Consider the following 18,219-nt stretch of genomic DNA (forward strand, 5'->3'; position numbering starts at 1 on the left):
ATGATGCTAATAACGCTCTTCCTTCCACTCCTATCCAAATATATACTCAGTGCATAGATGTAGAAACATGAATTTCAGAGCAATCATCTGGAGTAACAACCTGTGGTTTATCAACAGACATTTTCAAAGTGTGAGTTGACCAGATTGTTGGGGAGTGGCCCTAGAACAGAGCCACAGGTGTGCCCGAGGTTGTGGGGCCAAAGTATTCTGCTTCCTAATGAGATTGCGAACCAGCTTTTCTGCCCAAGCCCTGTTTTGTGCTGAGCAACACGCACAACTTGCAGTTACTGGAGGACATGGGGTAGGTTCAGCCTCCTCAGTGTGCAGTGTTCACCTTGACTTCCCTGCTGGCTTCAGTTTGGGGCTGACTGAGCATCCTTAGAGGGTCATTACTCAGAGTTTTCTGCCGATAGTCTTTTCTTCTATGCAATTACAAATGTCATGTCAGCCTCCAAGGCAATGAATTTAGTGCTGCTCACCAAGTGGTGTATGGATGTATTTTATTGTTGCTTTGATAGTCTTACAAGTTGGAATGTTCCTTTAGCACAAATGATGGACCAGGGGGTTGAACGAGGAGGAGGAGCCAGGATTTCTGGGGTTGGCTGCCCATGTTCCAGTCTTCCCTGAGCTTTCAGCTCCTAGAACATTGGAAGTCACCTCGTGGAGAGATGGCTTCATTGTGAGACCTGAGCTCCAATTTAGCCTTTGTCACTTAAAACTGCCCCTCTTTCTCTCATTTCACCAGAAAATGAGGATAATATCTACTCCTACCCACTGCACATGTCTGATTATGTACCCATATGTGAAAGTCTGTGTACTCCATAAGGAGAGATGTTATGGAAATACAAGAAATTGCTTTTTACCTTCCCCAAGACAGAAGTAGATTTTGCCTGGAATACAATCTGAAGCATATTGCCTTGAACGCTCATCTAAATATCACAATTTCTCAGGACTAAATGTAAACAACTTTCCTGAGAAAATGTTGCATTGGGGGCCAAATTATATTGTTAGCATTTCTAAAATGTGCCTCACTTCCAACAACTGAGGAAACTGGTATTGTTAAAATCATTTGTGTGTATCCAATATTCCTCACTGTCAGAGGAGTTTGGAGAAAACTTGCCACATGTGTGCTTCTATTTCAAGTAGACTTGAGATGGCCAATTGGTTTTATACACTTTTGGCCAAATCTTGTATCTCTCCATTTTTGTTTCCAAAGGAAACATTTGCTGCATAGTTGTGAGAGGTGGACATTATTATGCCTGTTTTACAAGTGGAGGAACTGAAATCCAGAGGCAGAGGGAGCTGCTTAAGGTCACACAGCAAGTTGGTAGCGGAGCCAGGACTAAAAACTCAGGCCTCTAAACACTCAGTATAGCACTATGTCTATGAAATGTTACTTCTATAATAGTCGATATCACAGCGAATTTATTAGATAGGCCTTTATAGATTTGGAGGTCTATGTGAATGATGTAGATTCTTTGTTGATAACAAAACAGACCTACATTTTAAAACTAGGGATTGTCAACTGGAACATGCATAGCTCATCATTTAGGGTTTTCTCACTCCACAGTCACACCCATAACCACAGGGAAGTCTACTGTCCATGAGTTTGCATTGCAGAACAGTCACAAGTGTGAAAGATGATTCTCATGGCAAATCTATGCTTCGTGTATGTATTTTTAGAGAAAAATACTATAGAATGTGATAGCAGAGAGTAAACTTGGATCTCATTTAGCATAGAGGTCAGCAAACTTTTTGTGTCAAGGGCCAGATAGTATATATTTTTGGCTTTGTGGGCTACATGGTTATTGTGCAACTACTCAACTTTTTTCTCTAGAACTATATATTTTTTTATTTTGCTATACCAGTTCTTAGTTATAGCACATGAGATCTAGTTCACGGCTCAGGGATCAAACCACGGCCCCCTGTGTTGGGAGCTTGGAATTTTAGCCACTGGACCGGTGACTCAGAGGGTAAAGAATCCACCTGCAATGCAGGAGACCCAGGTTTGATCCCTGGGTGAGAAGATCCCCTGGAGAAGGAAATGGCAACCCACTCCAGTATTCTTGCCTGGGAAATTCCATGGACAGAGGAACCTAGTGGGCTACAGTCCATGGGGTCACAAAAGTATCAGACACAACTGAGCGACTAAGCACCAGGGAAGTCCTTCTAGAACTATAATAACAGACAATATATAAACAAACAGTGGCCCCAGCTTGGCCGGCAGCCCACAGTTTGCTGAAGTCTGACTGAGCCCAAATGGTTTTCAAATCAAATTGTGTTCCTTCCAGCCTGAGGGTTCAAGAGAAGCATCTGGTGGTCACTGTGGAAACCAGAGAGGAGGGTAGGAAGAGTCATTTCTCAATCCAAACTCATTCCTTTGAGCTCCTTAGTGCATTGAAATTCTGCATAAGTTTTAACTTTAAGATGTGGTTCCATGGGAAAAAATTAAAAGGTTGAAACCGATTGATCTAGTTCCATCTTATTTTTCAGAGGTGGTGTCTGAAGCTCCTAGAGGTAGAAGGATGGCCTGTGGTAATCCAGCTTGTAAATATCAGAGCAGGGATTACCTTGGGTTACCTGACTCTTGAGTGAGTGATATTGGGAGACAAATGGTTTTTCTTATATTCTCGGAGATAGAATGCTGCTTGAAAATTGGCCTCTATGCCTTTCAAAAGGGTGTGAACTCAAAAGCAGAATATGAAAAGGGTTGGCCAAATGTGGGAACCCAATAGTAATAAAGATGGGGAGGTGTGTCTTCATCCAAGCATTGGCTGGAGAAAGGGTCACAACTCAATGGGTATCAAAGTTCAGTTTAGTCTGTACATATGGAGTAAGGGAGTGATGGGATAAATCTAGGTGGTGCTATCCTAGAAGACACAAAGACAATTACTCTCCATTTTTAGTGTTATCTTGGGGGCACTGAGGGCTAACATTAGGTATGTTTGTTCCTTTTGAGTACTTTGGTATGTGCCTTTTGCTTCTTGGTGTTGTAGGCCATGTGAGGTAGAGTGTATATACACATATAGTTGACTAGTTTTTCACTCTAATAAAGGATCTTCTCAAGGCCAGTTTCTGTCATGGTGTGTCGTACTACCTCGGTGCAATGATGATCTGAAATTTTTAAAAGGGCCTGGGACCAGCATTGTGTCTTTACTTCATGGAAGTTGGCTCAGCCTACTTGGTGGAGTTCATTTCAGAATGCTGCGCCTGCCTGCACGAGTGAACCCGGCTGCCCACTGACAATTTCTCATTGTAAATCCAGTCTGCATATGGCATCTCTTATTTATAAATTCTTTGTTGCAAAGGACTCCGACTTCTTGGCAAATGTCTTTATTTGAGTTAAGTATTTGTCAGTTGAGGGGCATTTACTCAGCTTAGTAAGCTGATTTATCCTTACACTCCATGGTGAGGAAGAATCTCGTCCTTGGAAGGCTTGCCAGTGAAGGTGGACAGGGTATGTGATTAATGTTGGGCATCTGCTGACACAATTTCACATCCCCAAGTGTTAATCCTTTTGATCGTTTATTCTACACTTCCCTGTTTAAGCAGAACTCACCAGTTTCTAGATTGATAATGTATTGTCCCTCCAGTGTATAAATACCACTTCCAAAGGAAGAATTTTTTTTTTTTTGGCAAACAGTGTTACTTAGTCAGCTGAGTGCCAGAATGACATGGATTTCATCCAGGCACATTAACCAGAGATTCAAACATTTTCCTTACCAGCTTTTTCTTGTAAGGAAGTTGTAAGTATGTGTTGAACAATCACCACAAGTATAAGCATACTCTTCAGCTCCTTTCAAAAATGTTTCAGGACTGCATTCAATATTCACGCTCCATGTAACTAACTCCCAAGGTCTTAAAATTTATGCAATATGCATATTAGAGATGTAAAAATAAACTAAGTTGTTGGCGATTTGGGGGACAGCCATATTCTCATTCTAAAACTCCTTCATGTGGGATTTCATGCCAAAAAGCATGACTGACTAGACAGTCTTGGAGATGGAGTTGTCAGCTTTTCCTCATGATGGAGAAGTTCACTTCAGGGTAGAGACAGTGCAGCCATTCCAGTATCTAATGAGCACCAAACCTGAACTCAGAGTCTGTGACTATCCAGCGTGAGGTGCTGGACATGAAGCTATTTCTCAGGATAATGCAGGCTGTACATTATGCAGGAAAAAACATCAAGGTGGGGTGTGTGTGTGTGTGTGTATGTGTTATCTGGATTAGTAGAGACATAGAGTGGGTGATACTCAAAAAGCTGGATTCATAGCAGCTTGAATGATCATCCTGGTGATGGAAGTGATACAGCAGGCAAAGACTATTAAAGATCTATGTCTCACACAGTGAAGTTTCTAGGGTTCTGCTACCTATCCTATGAAGAACACTTGAGGGAAGTGTGAATATTTGGTTTTGAGAAGAGACAGCTCAGTAGGCTAGGGAGAGATAACTTCATATCTGAAGCACTTTTTGGAGAAAGAACATCTTTGTTCTGTTTGACCCCATGGTGAGGAAGGATTACTAATGGATGTGTCACAGGAAGAATAATATTAGAAAAATATAAAGTAGCACTTTTTAATGAAGTAACAAGAGTTAAGAGAGGCTTTTGGAAATTCAGTGAATGTCTTGTCTTTGCCTCATGCAAACATCAGTGGGCTATCCTCTTAGCGAGGATACTGAGAGAGGATGTAAACACTGACTGAGTGGGTGGGCAGCTGCAGACCTTTTACTGTCAGAGTTGAAGAAGCTAAGAATTCATTTGCAAATTGCTCCATTCTCCACTGTCTGGTTAGGTGGACACTGCTTACAAGCCATTGAAAAAATACCTATTTTATGGTACCTTTCCACATGGATTGAATTGAACGGTTGTTAGCACTTGCCCCCTAAACTCTTTGTGCTCCCATAGCTAAAGCTCACTGTAAACAAAATGATTAAGAAAAATAGCAAATATTCCAAGTTACCTTGACATAGGCTACAATCTTCAAGGAAATAGTTGCCAGGTAGAGTGAGTTCATTGCAAAATCCATCAGGTTCCACCAGTCATGGATATATTCAGTAAATCCACCATCCCACATTTCCTTTATCTCCCCCCAAATGAAACCTGAAGAATGGAGGCAAAAGGTTTATTGCTTCACAGCATCAAACTAGTCATCATAGTAGGATTCACCAAATGAAGAAAGAGGAAATCAATGAATGAATTGGGAGTCAGTGGAGCCCCTAGGGATGGTAGTACTCTCTTCTTTCTTTGCTATCTCACCACTCTGTCTTGAACTTACCAAACTGGATACACTACCTAAAGATGCCTGTATGTTATAGTTTTCTGGATGCTACTCACTTTTATATTGTTCCTATAGTTACTGGAATGCTGCTGCAATTTAGGGTGTCTGATTCTACGCTCTTCCCATTTTAGAGTGGGAGTAATTTAATCAATGAATTAATTAAGTATCAATATTATCCCATATAGTCCTTAGTTCTCACTACATATGTCTGAGAGGGAAAACTTCTCAATGACTTTTGAAGTGTGCAAGCAGGCCATGGTCCAAAGCACTGGATGTTGAGGCTGAAGCTAGGCAATGGGGACCAGAATAATTTAGAATCCTCCTTTCTCTTCTCTCCTCTCATTGTGTGTGGGTTTCATGGAATTCTGCCTGATGACATATTAATAGACATTTCTTTAGCCTTGGTATGTGGAAAGCAGTAAAAGGAGTGGCTGTGGTCTAAGGTAGTACATCTCAGACTTTGAAACAGCGGTCCCCAAACTTGTTGGCAACAGGGACCAGTTTTGTGGAAGACACTTTTTCCACAGACCAGGATTGTGGTAGGGTGGGTAAGAGATGGTTTCGGGGTGATTCAAGTACATTACATTTATTGTGTACTTTATTTCTATTTTTATTACATCAGTTCCATCTCAGATCATCAGGCATTAGATCCTGGAGGTTGGGGACCCCTGCTTTAAAATACATGTGAATTACATGGGGATTATGTAGATTCTGATTTCACAGACCCAGAGTGAGACTCCCAATTCTGTATGTCTAACAAGTTAATGCTGACATTGCTGGTTTGGGGACCTCAGTTTAAGTATCAAGGACCTGGAGGGTGGCAATGCACTGGAGGGTCCAATGCAATGTAATTATGCCTGGAGACTTCTGGCTAAGGCTGCTTTTTTACCATGAATTGTGTGAATTTCCTAGGTTTCCCTCCTGGTTGTGAAATCAGTATCCAAATAGGATGTGGACCCTGGATAAGTACAGGGATCATTTAGCATAGTCATAGGAAAGCAGCAGATTTGGGTGGCATCCTCTCAGCCCTAGTGATGGGAAAGAAGGCATCGAATAGACTGTTCAGCACTTGCCTTGCCCAGCTTACCTGATCCTGCCCTGACTAACACTTGGCTTTCCCTCTAAACCCACTGATAGACAACTTCCTTGTCATTGACGAAGTTAGGTTAGTTGAAACAAGCCCTGGGTACACTGCCAATCTCATGGCAAGCCCTGTGACAGCAAGTGACCCAGGCCCAGGGGGAAAGGAACCACGTTTCTGAGATTCCCAACAACTACCCCACTGCACAGAGGAAGGTGCCTTAGTTCAGGGCCAGTACAACTGCTAATTCCAGTAGTTTCTTTAGACAAGACCAGCAGGCAGTCTGGCCATAGCTTCTGGTCCCTGTGACTCACCGAGAACCCAAGGCAGTATCATCCACTCCACGACAGTCGGGGGAGGTCCTTGTACGTGGAGGTCTGTCCTGACGATGTGCTGAGAAGCCAGGAGAAGCATGAAGAGGAAGGTCAGATATGACGCTGTGTGGCAGATAAACTTGATGAAGGGTTTCTTGATGAACAGCCCAAGGTTGCTCCTGGGTGAGATGAGATAAGCAATAGACAGCATGGGAAACAGGAACCCAATGGTCATGCACGTCAGAAGCTTGACGACCCAGTGTTTCCGCCGCCATCCAGGGAAGCCGTCGTACCACAGAGTGGCAAGCAACTGTTGGCAATTGGGCTGGGCCACAAACTGGGAAAAGAAGAGAACAAGTCAGGCATCTGGGATGGCTGGGAGGAAGTCTACCTTCATAATCGCTCTCCTAGTTTACAGCCAGCTCATGGCCCACTCCCAGAGGAGGCCTGATTTCCAGAGTCCCACAGGTGGGTCTAACCTCAGAGCCAACTCTACATGTCAAGCTAGGAAACTTAGGGTTGATGATTTGTTTCCTACGTTAAACAAAATCGCTCTGGTCTGTGCTTTGGAGCATTTTCCCCCCTACTCCCCACTTTCATCGTATTAGAGAGATGCTGCCTCAAACTTGGCTCAGTATCAGAATCATCCAGTGAACATGAAAAAATTCCTGATTCCCAAGTCACACCCTAGACTGACTAAATGAGCCTCCTCTGGGGAGTAGAACCTGGGCAACTGTTCTACAAAGCTCTCCTGGGAATGTATCTGCCTGTTAGCAGAGAATCATGGGGATGTTTCATTTCAAGTGGATTCACTTTTACTTATTCCCCCAGCTTGCATGAGACCATCAACAAGTGTGTACTTTGGGCAAACACAAACTGGCAGTGAATAAGCTCATGCCTGTGGCTATGGTTTGGAATGGAAATGAGTTCCCTTTTTGAAGATTTTTTTTCCCTCCTTTTGGTTCTGAGCACCTCTTAGCTAGCAAAGAATCAGGTTGCTGCTTTGCCATTTAATACCTTCTCTAATCCAGACATGCAAAGGAGTAAAATATATTTTGGGGGCCAATATTATAAGATGGTACCTAACTCAGCTGGGATTTTACTTAGAGGCAATCTACAACGTGTCAGTGATTAATAGTTAAGAGATTATCAGCATTGCAAGTCACCCTCTGGCTGCTACTTCCTAGTAAGCAATTCAACAGGGAGCTCAACTGTCAGCAATCATTTTAAATATTGCCTTCATCTGATTGCTGCAGCTTCCCATGGGAAAGGTTAAATGGAGCTGTACCACATAGTTTTCTGGTACAAAGGAAATAAAATTCTTCCATCATTTACCTGACACTCAAGGTAAACTAGCCCAATTTTATTGTTAGTATATCTGTGAAGGTCACCGGCTTCCCACCAAAACCATTCTTCCCTTCCTTAAGCACAGGGTGGATTACATTTCCCAGGCTCCCTTGCAGTGAGGCATGGCCACATGACCAAGTTCTCAGTAATGGAATGTGAGGAGAAATGATGAGTGGCATCACCAGGCCTGACCTATGGAAGTCCCCTATGTTCCCTCCCCCTTCTTGCTGACTGGGATCTGGTAACTCAGGGTGGTCCAGGGGCTTCTGTTAGCCTCTGTCCTTCAATGACCATGTGGAGAACTATCTTTCTGACCAAGAGTATCTGTCTTGGACAGTTACATAACTGAGATAATTCTCTTTGAGCCATTCTCCATTTTTGGGTTTAGCCCACCCTAAAGCAGTTTACTATTGCAAAATGACAAAAAATAAACTCTAAAGTCTTTTTATCATGAGGTCTCATTTTCTCAAAAGATGTTCATGATCCCCCTTATATCCTCACATCTCCTTTTCACACAATCACACACAAAATGACAAAATCCTATACAGTCCCTTTCTACTCTTCTTGGCATTATAGCCTATGCCAAAGCCTGGGATGAAAAGGTCCTAGAAAAGGGTACAAAAAAGTAGAAGGGTAAAGCAAAATATTTGAGTGCAATGGGAAAACCACTGGGAGCACATGGTCTGGTGAGGGAGACAGATATATAAAAAGGTAGTTATGAAATTATGAAACAGTACATTAAGGCCATGTAAATGGATGGAAAACAAGGCATAATGGGAACACAGAGGTAGTGCAAATCTGCTCAGCAAAGGCTTCCTGGAGGAGGCAATACCGGAATGGAGCATTAAAGGATGTGTAGAAGCTGGCTGCTTGTAAGGGAGGAGAGAGGAAGGGAGAAAACGACTGAAGTGGAGGGGATAACATGACTGAAGGCATAGAGGTGAAAATGAGCATGACTGGTACAGGGAGCTATAGCAGTCTGGGGAGGCTGCTGCTTAACTGCAAGGCTCTGGATGGCAAGAGATGAGGCTGGAGAGGTAGACAAGGGTTACAGAAGATCAAAATGATGGTCTTCAGCCATTATAAAGAGTATGACTTATTTTAAGAGCAATGGGAAGCCATGAATGATAGGGGTGTGTGTGTGTGTGTGTGTGTGTGTGTGTGTGTGTGTGTAGAGCAGTAGAGTAGTTTAAACTATAGACACTTGAGCTAGATTGCATTGATTCTCTCTGTTCCTAAAAGTCTTCACCTAAAGAATGGAGTTAATAACAACATCAGCAATAGAGGATTCATGTGAGGACTAAGATCAGTTACCACACAGGAAACACTTAGAACTATGTCTAGCACATAGCAAAGTGAGTGAGTGAGTGAAGTCACTCAGTCATGTCCAACTCTTTGAGACCCTGTGGACTGTAGCCTATCAGGCTCCTCCATCCATGGGATTCTCCAGGCAAGAATACTGGAGTGGGTTGCCATCTCCAGGGTATCTTCCAAACCCAGGGATCGAACCCGGGTCTCCCGCATTGTGGGCAGACACTTTAACCTCTGAGCCACCAGGGAAGCCCAGCACATAGTAAGGGCTCACTAAATCTTGGCTGCATATGTCATTATGGATGTGCTGGAATCAGGTTTAGATATTAGAAAGATCCTTCTGGTTATTGAGTAGAAAATGGCTTGGGGGCAGAGGGTGGGCAAAATTAAGGGTAGGAAAATTGGAAAAATAAAACTAAATATTCAACAATAGAGAAATACATTCAAATGAATACCAACCAGTCAGTAAAAATAAGGTGAAAATTGTTATATGTCAATATGCAGAAATATAGAAGGATATAAACATAACCCTAGGGAAAAAAGCAATGGGAAAGCCTGTTTATTAAATTGTTGGAATAGTTTTGCTCTGGCAAAATAAAATTGAAGGAGATTTTCACTTAAGGTCAAAAATATTCATCTGTATAATTTGTTTTATTGTATTTATTTAATAATTATAATGCCTGGTATATGTCATGCCTTTTGATAACTACCTGTGGTGATGCAAAGATGAATTAGATATGTTCTCCATTCTCAAGGAGCTTGGAGATGAATGATATTTTTACTACAAATGACTTATCAACAAATGAAATGTAATGAGTCAAAATCAGATTATGTCACCCTCCTCTGCTTACAGTTTCCTCACTGTCAATATTGCCTCCAAATACTGTTCTTAGAGATTACTATACCATTTGATATTTCTGCAGTATCAATTAATCAATAAATCTTATTTATACCTCCAAAAGAAAAAACAAACTAAGGGCAGGAAGACAAGTTAGAAAGCTGTTGTTAATCTTGTATGAAATGATCATGACTCAGACTAAGTTAATAGCAGTAGAAATGAAGAGATGTGCTCAGGTTCAAAATATAGTGAAGAGGTGGAATTGGCAGGATGTGGTGATGGATGAGATGTGAAGTAATATATAGGGTGAGAGGGCAAAAGGGAGAGAGGCTTCTTTTGTGGGTGTATTGGTAGGCAGTAGTGCCATTAACTAAGAGTGGGAACATTGAAGCTGGAACAAGTTTATGCATGCGTTTTTATACCTGATGAGTTAGATTTGCCTGTGGAACATCTAGATGGAGATATCCAGACTGAAGTACTGATGTTACACAGGGGACAGCAAACTTTTTCTGTAAATGGCCAGACAGTAAGTATTTGGAACTTTGAAGACCACATCATCCCTTTTGCAAAGACTCAGCTGGTTCAGACAAGCTCAGCAATAGATAATATGTAAATGAATAGGTTTAGCTGTGTGGCAATAAAACTTTATTCACAAAACAGGCAACAATTTGTAGTTTCCTATTCTATAGTACTGCATCCTGCTGCTGCCATACCAGACATTTGGACCACTTCTCCATAGTCTTTATGATCTCCTAGGACTTCTTTCTGTTGTGCATCCCCAAGAACTCTGACCCAATAAATAGCTCTTTCCTAAAGCAAAAATTTGTTGTTGTTGTTTAATCGCTAAGTCGTGTTTGACTCTTTTGGGACTTCATGAACTGTAGCCCTCCAGGTTCCTCTATCTGTGGGATTTCATAGGCAAGAATATTGGAGCTGGTTCCCATTTCCTTCTGCAGGGGATATTCTGGATCCAGGGATTGAACCCACATCTCTTGCATTGTCAGGCATTGTCAGGCAGATTCTTTACCACAGTGCTATCTGGAAAGGCTTCAGCAGTAAAAAATCCACCTGCAATGCAGGAGACACAGGAGATGCAGGTTCGATCCCTGGGTGGGGAAGATCCCCTGGAGAAGGGAATGGCAACCCACTCAAGTATTCTTGCCGGAGAAATGCCATGGAAAAGGAGCCTGGCAGGACTAGAGTCCATAGAGTCACAGAGTTGGACATGACTGAAGTGACTGAGCAGGAGCAAAGCAAAAATACAGATGTGAAGCTTCTTTAAAAAGTGGATATAACAACTGTCCACTTCATATGGACATTATGACAGGCTTCAACAGTACATGAACCATGAACTTCCAGATGTTCAAGCTGGATTTAGAAAAGGCAGAGGAACCAGAGATCAAATTGCCAACATCCACTGGATCATAGAAAAAGCAAGAAAGTTCCAGAAAATATCTACTTCTGCTTTATTGACTACACCAAAGCCTTTGACTGTGTGGATCACAACAAACTGTGGAAAATTCTTAAAGATGTGGGAATACCAGACCACCTTATCTGCTTCCTGAGAAATCTGTATGCAGGTCAAGAAGCAACAGTTAGAACTGGACATGGAACAACAGACTGGTTCCAAATTGGGAAAGGAATATGTCAAGGCTGTATATTGTCACCCTGCTTATTTAACTTATATGCAGAATACATCATGTGAAATGCTGGGCTGGATGAAGCACAAGCTAGAATCAAGATTGCCAGGAGAAATATCAATAACTTCAGATATGCAGATGACACCACCTTTATGGCAGAAAGTGAAGAAGAACTAAAGAACCTCTTGATGAAAGTGAAAGAGGAGAGTGAAAAAGTTGGCTTAAAACTCAACATTCAAAAAACTAAGATCATGGCATCTGGTCCCATCACTTCATGGCAAATAGATGGGGAAACAATGGAAACAGTGACAGATTTTATTTTCTTGGGCTCCAAAATCACTGCAGATGGTGACTGCAGCCATGAAATTAAAAGATGCTTGCTCCTTGGAAGAAAAGCTATGACCAACCTAGACAGCATATTAAAAAGCAGAGACATTACTTTGCTGACAAAGGTCCATCTAGTCAAAGCTATGGTTTTTCCAGTGGTCATGTATGGATGTGAGAATTGGACCATAAAGAAAGCTGAGCGCTGAAGAATTGATCCTTTTGAATAGTAGTGGTGGAGAAAACTAGTGAGAGTCCCTTGGAATACAGTTGATCCCATTCAAACCAGTCAATCCAAAGGAAATCAGTCAGTCCTGAATATTCATTGGAAGGACTGATGCTGAAGCTGAAACTCCAATACTTTGGCCACCTGATGCAAAGAACTGACTCATTGGAAAAGACCCTGATGCTGGGAAAGATTGAAGGCAGGAGGAGAAGGGGACGACAGAGGATGAGATGGTTGGATGGCATCACCGACTTGATGGACATGAGTTTGAGCAAGCTCCGGGAGTTGGTGATGGACAGGGAAGCCTGTCATGCTGCAGTCCATGGGGTCACAAAGAGTTGGACATGACTGAGCGACTGAACTGCCTGATGACTGTCCAATCTTTATTTTCAATGCCTCTGCTCTGATTTTCACTTTGGCTGAAGTTGATAATTTTAAAGTTGGACAGGTTTTTATTTTCTATTTTTGTATGTGACAAGAGTAGTATAGGGTAGTGTGGACTCTGGCAGAACAAACTGCAATTAGAATGTTATAAAACAAACTTGTCTTAAGCCACCATGTAGTATCTAATCCAAACAGGTTTATGAGCTTTGAAAGCAAAGTTCTAATTCCTGCTTGTATATTGAAGTTCCAGTTTGACAGGTTATTTAATAAATCTCTAGTTGATTTTGAGAATGCCTCTGAAAGAGAGATTGCAATAAAAACCACAGTGTGTATGTGTTGTATGCTTGAGTACACTGAAGGCCAAAATGTACAGAGCCTTGAGCAGTAGTTTTTAGTTTTGATGAAGTCCGTTTTATATTTTCTTGTTGCTTGTGCTGTTGCAACCATCACTCAATCCAAGGCCACCACGATTTACTTTCATGGGTCTGTCTCTGAATTTGATCACTTTATCTCTTATACTTAGTTCTTTGATCCATTTCAAATTAAGTTTTGCGTATTGTGGGAGGAAAGGGTCCAACTTCATTTATTTGCATAAGGATATTCACTTTTCTTGAGGCAGCAGATAGATGGGCCCTAGGATGACCTGCTGGAGTCCGTCCCCTCTGGACAGATACTCCAAGACAAGGAAACAGACAAGGAGCATAGAGGAGTTGAATCCTGCCCAGATAAGAGATAAAGAGACCACATATTTCCCAGTCTTGAGGTCAGAGAGACCTTCCCAACTACATATGCACAGTAAGGCTCCTCAGGGGGTCAAAAAGGGAGGGGGCTGCACCCCACAGTAATGTCAAGTGAAATCAACCTACCCATAGGCCTCTTCACTAAAATCCATCTTGGCTAAGAGATGACATGCACACACAGCAGGACCCTGAGATAAACAAACTATGGACTCAGACCCAGGCAATGCAAGATGATTGGCCAGAAGAAATCCCCATATAAGTGATTCCAACTACCACTAGAGTGCAACTCTCTGAGCCTGCCCACGTGTCTATCTGCACATACTCTTTCTTCTAATATACACTTGTTTCACTACTTTCTATCTCTTTGTGGAAATTTATTTCTACACAGCTGACAGGCCAAAGCCTTGTCCCTGTGGTCTAGTGTTTAGCATTTAGCATTCTCACTGCCTCACACACCTCTGGCTAGGCAACCAAAATCCTATTTCAAGCCACTACAGACCAAGGCCACCCGAGATCAACCCCATTTTTTGAAAAGACTACCATTTTGCCATTAAATCATCTTGGTACCCTTGTTGAAAATCAACTAACCTAAATATAAGGATTTGTTTTAGATTCGCAACTCTATTCCATTTATTGATGTTTATCCTTATGCCAGTACCCCACTGTCTTGATAACAGTAGCTTGGTAGTAAGTTTTGAAATTGAGAAGCACGAGTCTTCTAAATTCATTGTTCTTTTTCAAAATTGTTTTGACTACACTGCCTCTCCATTGCATTTCGTATGAATTTTATGATCTTCTTGTCAACTTACACACACAAAAAAGGAACCTGGGTTTTTAATAGGTATTGCCTTGAACCTACAGAACAATTTGGGGAGTTTGCCATCATAACAATACTGTTTTCCAATTTATGAGTTTTTAATGTCTTTCCATTTGTTCAGGTCTTCTTTAGCTTCTTTCACCAGTGTGTCAATGAAAACAAATATGGCCTGCCATATCAGTAAAACAAAAGATGTTACAGCGATTAAACCACTACAGCCACCCCTGATGGTGAGCCCTGAGGGAATTCAGGATGGAGACAAAAGGACTCTGCTGGCTGCCAATCCCTCAGCTACTACAGTTTCCTTCAACTGTGTACCCTGATGGGGATTCAAGATGGAGAAGAGCTGGATACTGGTCTCAGGTAGCTGAGGTGCATATCAAAAAAATGATTTCAGTGAGCCCAGATTCTTGCATCTTCCCATACATAGAAAAGTGCTAAATTCTTTAATTTGATATCTGGTTTTCTTTAATTAACAGTAATCTTTTGAAGTTCTGACTACTTTGTTTTCATTGCAAAAGCTCCTATATATCCTGGTTCCTCCCTTATCACTTCAGAGCAGTTTCTCAGAGCTATCTGAGAGGCTGTGGCCCAGCCTTAAGTCCTTAGAAAATCTGCCAAATAAAACAAAATCTCAACTTTTAGATTGTGTAGTTTTTCTTCAGTTAACAAGTCTTTTATAGTTTTTGCTGTACAACTCTTACACTTTTGCTAAACTCATTCTTTAGTATTTTATTCTTTTTGATGCTATTAGAAATGGAGTTTTCCCCCTTAATTTCATTTTTGGGTTGTTCATTGCAGGTATATAGAAACAATTGCTTTTGTGTATTGATTTTGTATCCTGCAAACTTGCTGAACATATTTATTAGCCCTAAGAGCTTTTTTTGTTGGTTCCTTATGATTTTCTATATTCAAGAACATGGCATCTGTGAATAAAGATGGTTTTACTTCTTCCTTCACAAACTAAATGCTTTTTATTTCTTTTTATTACCTAATTGGTGTGGCTAGAAACTCCAGTACAGTGATGAATAAAATGGTGAGAGTGGACATCCTTGTCTTGTTCCTGATTTTAGGGGGAAAGCTTTCAGTCATTTTTCATTAAGTGGGGTATTGTTGTTCAGTCGCTAAGTCATGTCCAACTCTGCGACCCCATGGACTGTAGCTTGCCAGGCTCCTCTGTCCTCTACTATATCCTGGAGTTTGCTCAAATTCATGTCCATTGAGTGGATGATGGTGTAGTATTACCTATAAGTTTTTCATACATGGCCTTCATCAGATTGAGGAAGTTCTACTACAGTTTTCTGAGTTTTTTTTTTAATGATGATAGGGTGTTGGATTTTGTTAAGTACTTTTCTGTGTCAATTCGGTTGGTTATGTTTTTTTTTTTCCTTCCTTCTAATACTGTAGTGTATTATATTGATTGTTATGTTGACCTACTCTTGCATTCCAGCTATAATGGTGTATAATCCTTTTTTTTTTATTGCTGGAATCAGATTGCTTTTTGTTAAGCCTATTGTTTGCCTCAACTGTTAGCCATTACCTCAGGCAGACATGCTATTAAATAATCACTGCTCACTGTTTATAATAGCCAGGACATGGAAGCAACCTAGATGCCCATCAGCAGACAAATGGATAAGAAAGCTGTGGTACATATACACTATGGAATATTACTCAGCCATTAAAAAGAATTCATTTGAATCAGTTCTAATGAGATGGATGAAACTGGAGCCCATTATACAGAGTGAAGTAAGCCAGAAAGATAAAGACCAATACAGTATACTAACGCATATATATGGAATTTAAAAAGATGGTAACGATAACCCTATATGCAAAACAGAAAAAGAGACACAGATGTACAGAACAGACTTTTAGACTCTGTGGGAGAAGGTGAGGGTGGGATGTTCAGAGAGAACAGCATTGAAACAAGTATACTATCAAGGGTGAAACAGATCACCAGCCCAGGTTGGATGCATGAGATGGGTGCTCAGGGCTGGTGCACTGGGAAGACCCAGAGGGATGGGATGGAGAGGGAGGCAGGAGAGGGGATCGGGATGGGGAACACATGTAAATCCATGGCTGATTCATGTCAATGTATGGCAAAAACCACTACAATATTGTAAAGTAATTAGCCTCCAATGAATAAAAATAAATGGAAAAAATAAATAAATAAGATGAAAAAAAAAATAATTGCTGCTGATTTTTTTTTCAAAAAGTGCCCCTAGGGAAAGGTCTGTTGGTCTTGAGTCAGATGACACAAAGATAAACCCTTTAAATGGAGCTTTTCTAGAGACTTGCCAGATGGGTCATATAATGACAGTTCTCTGGGAATGGATCTTTTTGAAGAGCTCAAAACTTAGTCCTTTTCCTGCCCACGGGCTGCCAAACTGCTCCTTCTCACAGTTACTAGAATTTCAAGACTTTTGGTTTTCAAGGTGACTGTGGAGCTGGCTAGATAGGAAGAGGGCAAGCTAAACTACCACAAAACTTGCTGTTCTTACTGAGATTCAGCTGTTTTTCTTGAATAAATGCTCCTCTGTTGCAAGCCTTTGGTTAAATTCAAGAATGGTAAAGAAGTTGAATTTGAAGTTTTCCAATGTCTTGTTGCTTTTTTAGAGTGGATTTTCAGAAGTCCCTAACACCACCACTCTGGAAGTGCTTTCCCTCTCGAATTTTTAACTTTTCATGGAAAGTGATGTAGTATTTATGTGTGAGTTAGTCCAAATGATAGAGTCCTTTTCTAATTCCCTCTTTAGCGGGCTTCAAAGAAACAAAGTTTAGCAATATAGTAACTTCTTAAAAGTCAGAAGACTGGGTGTTGCTCGAGGCCTGGGAGCATGTCTTAGTCTCCACTATGTTAACAATATTTTGTTAAGTGCCTGGTACAAGGTAAACACTGAATAAACACGTGTTGAATGAGTGATTTAGAAACTTGGTGGAACACTCTCTTTCCGAAGTCTTCTTTCCTTAATGTATGTAGGGGGTGAAATATGGTAGGTAAGTCAGATTTCTTAGGAGTTGCAACTAGGAGCTATTCTTAACATAGTCAGATTAGCTACCATATAATGAGTTTTTCTGGGCTTCCCAGATTGCTCAGTGGTAAAGAATCTGCCTGCCAAGCAGGAGATGTGGGTTTGATCCCTGGGTTGGGAAGATCCCCTGGAGTGGGCATAGCAACCAACTCCACTATTCTTGGCTACAGAATCCTATGGACAGAGGAGCCTGGTGGGTTACAGTCCATAGGGTCACAAAGAGTTGGACTTGACTTAGCGACTACACTACCACCACCACCACCACAATGAGCTCTTATAGTATGCCAGACACTGTACCAGATTTTCACATGGATTATCTCACAGCAACCCTAAAGGCAGATTATCAGTATCATACTCACTTTAAGATGATGAAACTAAGCCCAAGCTCACATTCTTGCTAATAGTAGAGCCAGGACTGGAGCCCTAGCTTGGCTGACCATAGACTAATAACTACTCTGTCAATCTCTGGATGGTATGATTTGAGACCTGCAGAAAGCTGAATTTTCCAGTATCTTCTCTATTGGCCTTGCCACAGTGATTGAAATGCCCACATCATTTATTACTTTGGGTTGAGGCCTTGAAGTTATATTCATGTTTGTAGAAGTGGTAATATAGAAAACAACTAACTACCCTTAACAGTTTAAAGTGAGTACTTCATATTAGTTATCTAGCTATTAATATAAGGGACCTACCTGCCAGCAAAGACTAGAAATGATGGGGTGCTCCCTGAGTCTGGGCTCCTAAGTGGCATCTACAAGAGGCTGGAAGAGTCACACATAACTAAGGACATGGGGGAGACAGTGAAGGTCTCAGCTTCCTGATTTAACCCCAGGAAAAATTGTACTGGACCCACATTTTCAACCTGTCTAAATCTTTTCTTCTTAAATCT

General features: G+C 41.3%; 1 protein-coding gene across 1 annotated transcript in view; it reads right to left on the reverse strand.

The window, feature by feature from the left end:
* TRPC5 (transient receptor potential cation channel subfamily C member 5) overlaps positions 1-18,219 on the reverse strand; it is a 309,416-nt gene that overhangs the window by 59,020 nt on the left and 232,177 nt on the right. The window contains exons 4-5 of the mRNA XM_020881534.2: positions 6,675-7,011; positions 4,962-5,101 (exon numbers count right to left, since the gene is read on the reverse strand). Of these exons, the coding sequence (XP_020737193.1) occupies positions 4,962-5,101; positions 6,675-7,011 (477 nt within the window). The remainder of the gene's footprint in view (positions 1-4,961; positions 5,102-6,674; positions 7,012-18,219) is intronic.

This window comes from Odocoileus virginianus, unplaced genomic scaffold (assembly GCF_023699985.2).
Source record: "Odocoileus virginianus isolate 20LAN1187 ecotype Illinois unplaced genomic scaffold, Ovbor_1.2 Unplaced_Scaffold_1, whole genome shotgun sequence".
In the NCBI taxonomy this organism is placed as follows: domain Eukaryota; kingdom Metazoa; phylum Chordata; class Mammalia; order Artiodactyla; family Cervidae; genus Odocoileus; species Odocoileus virginianus.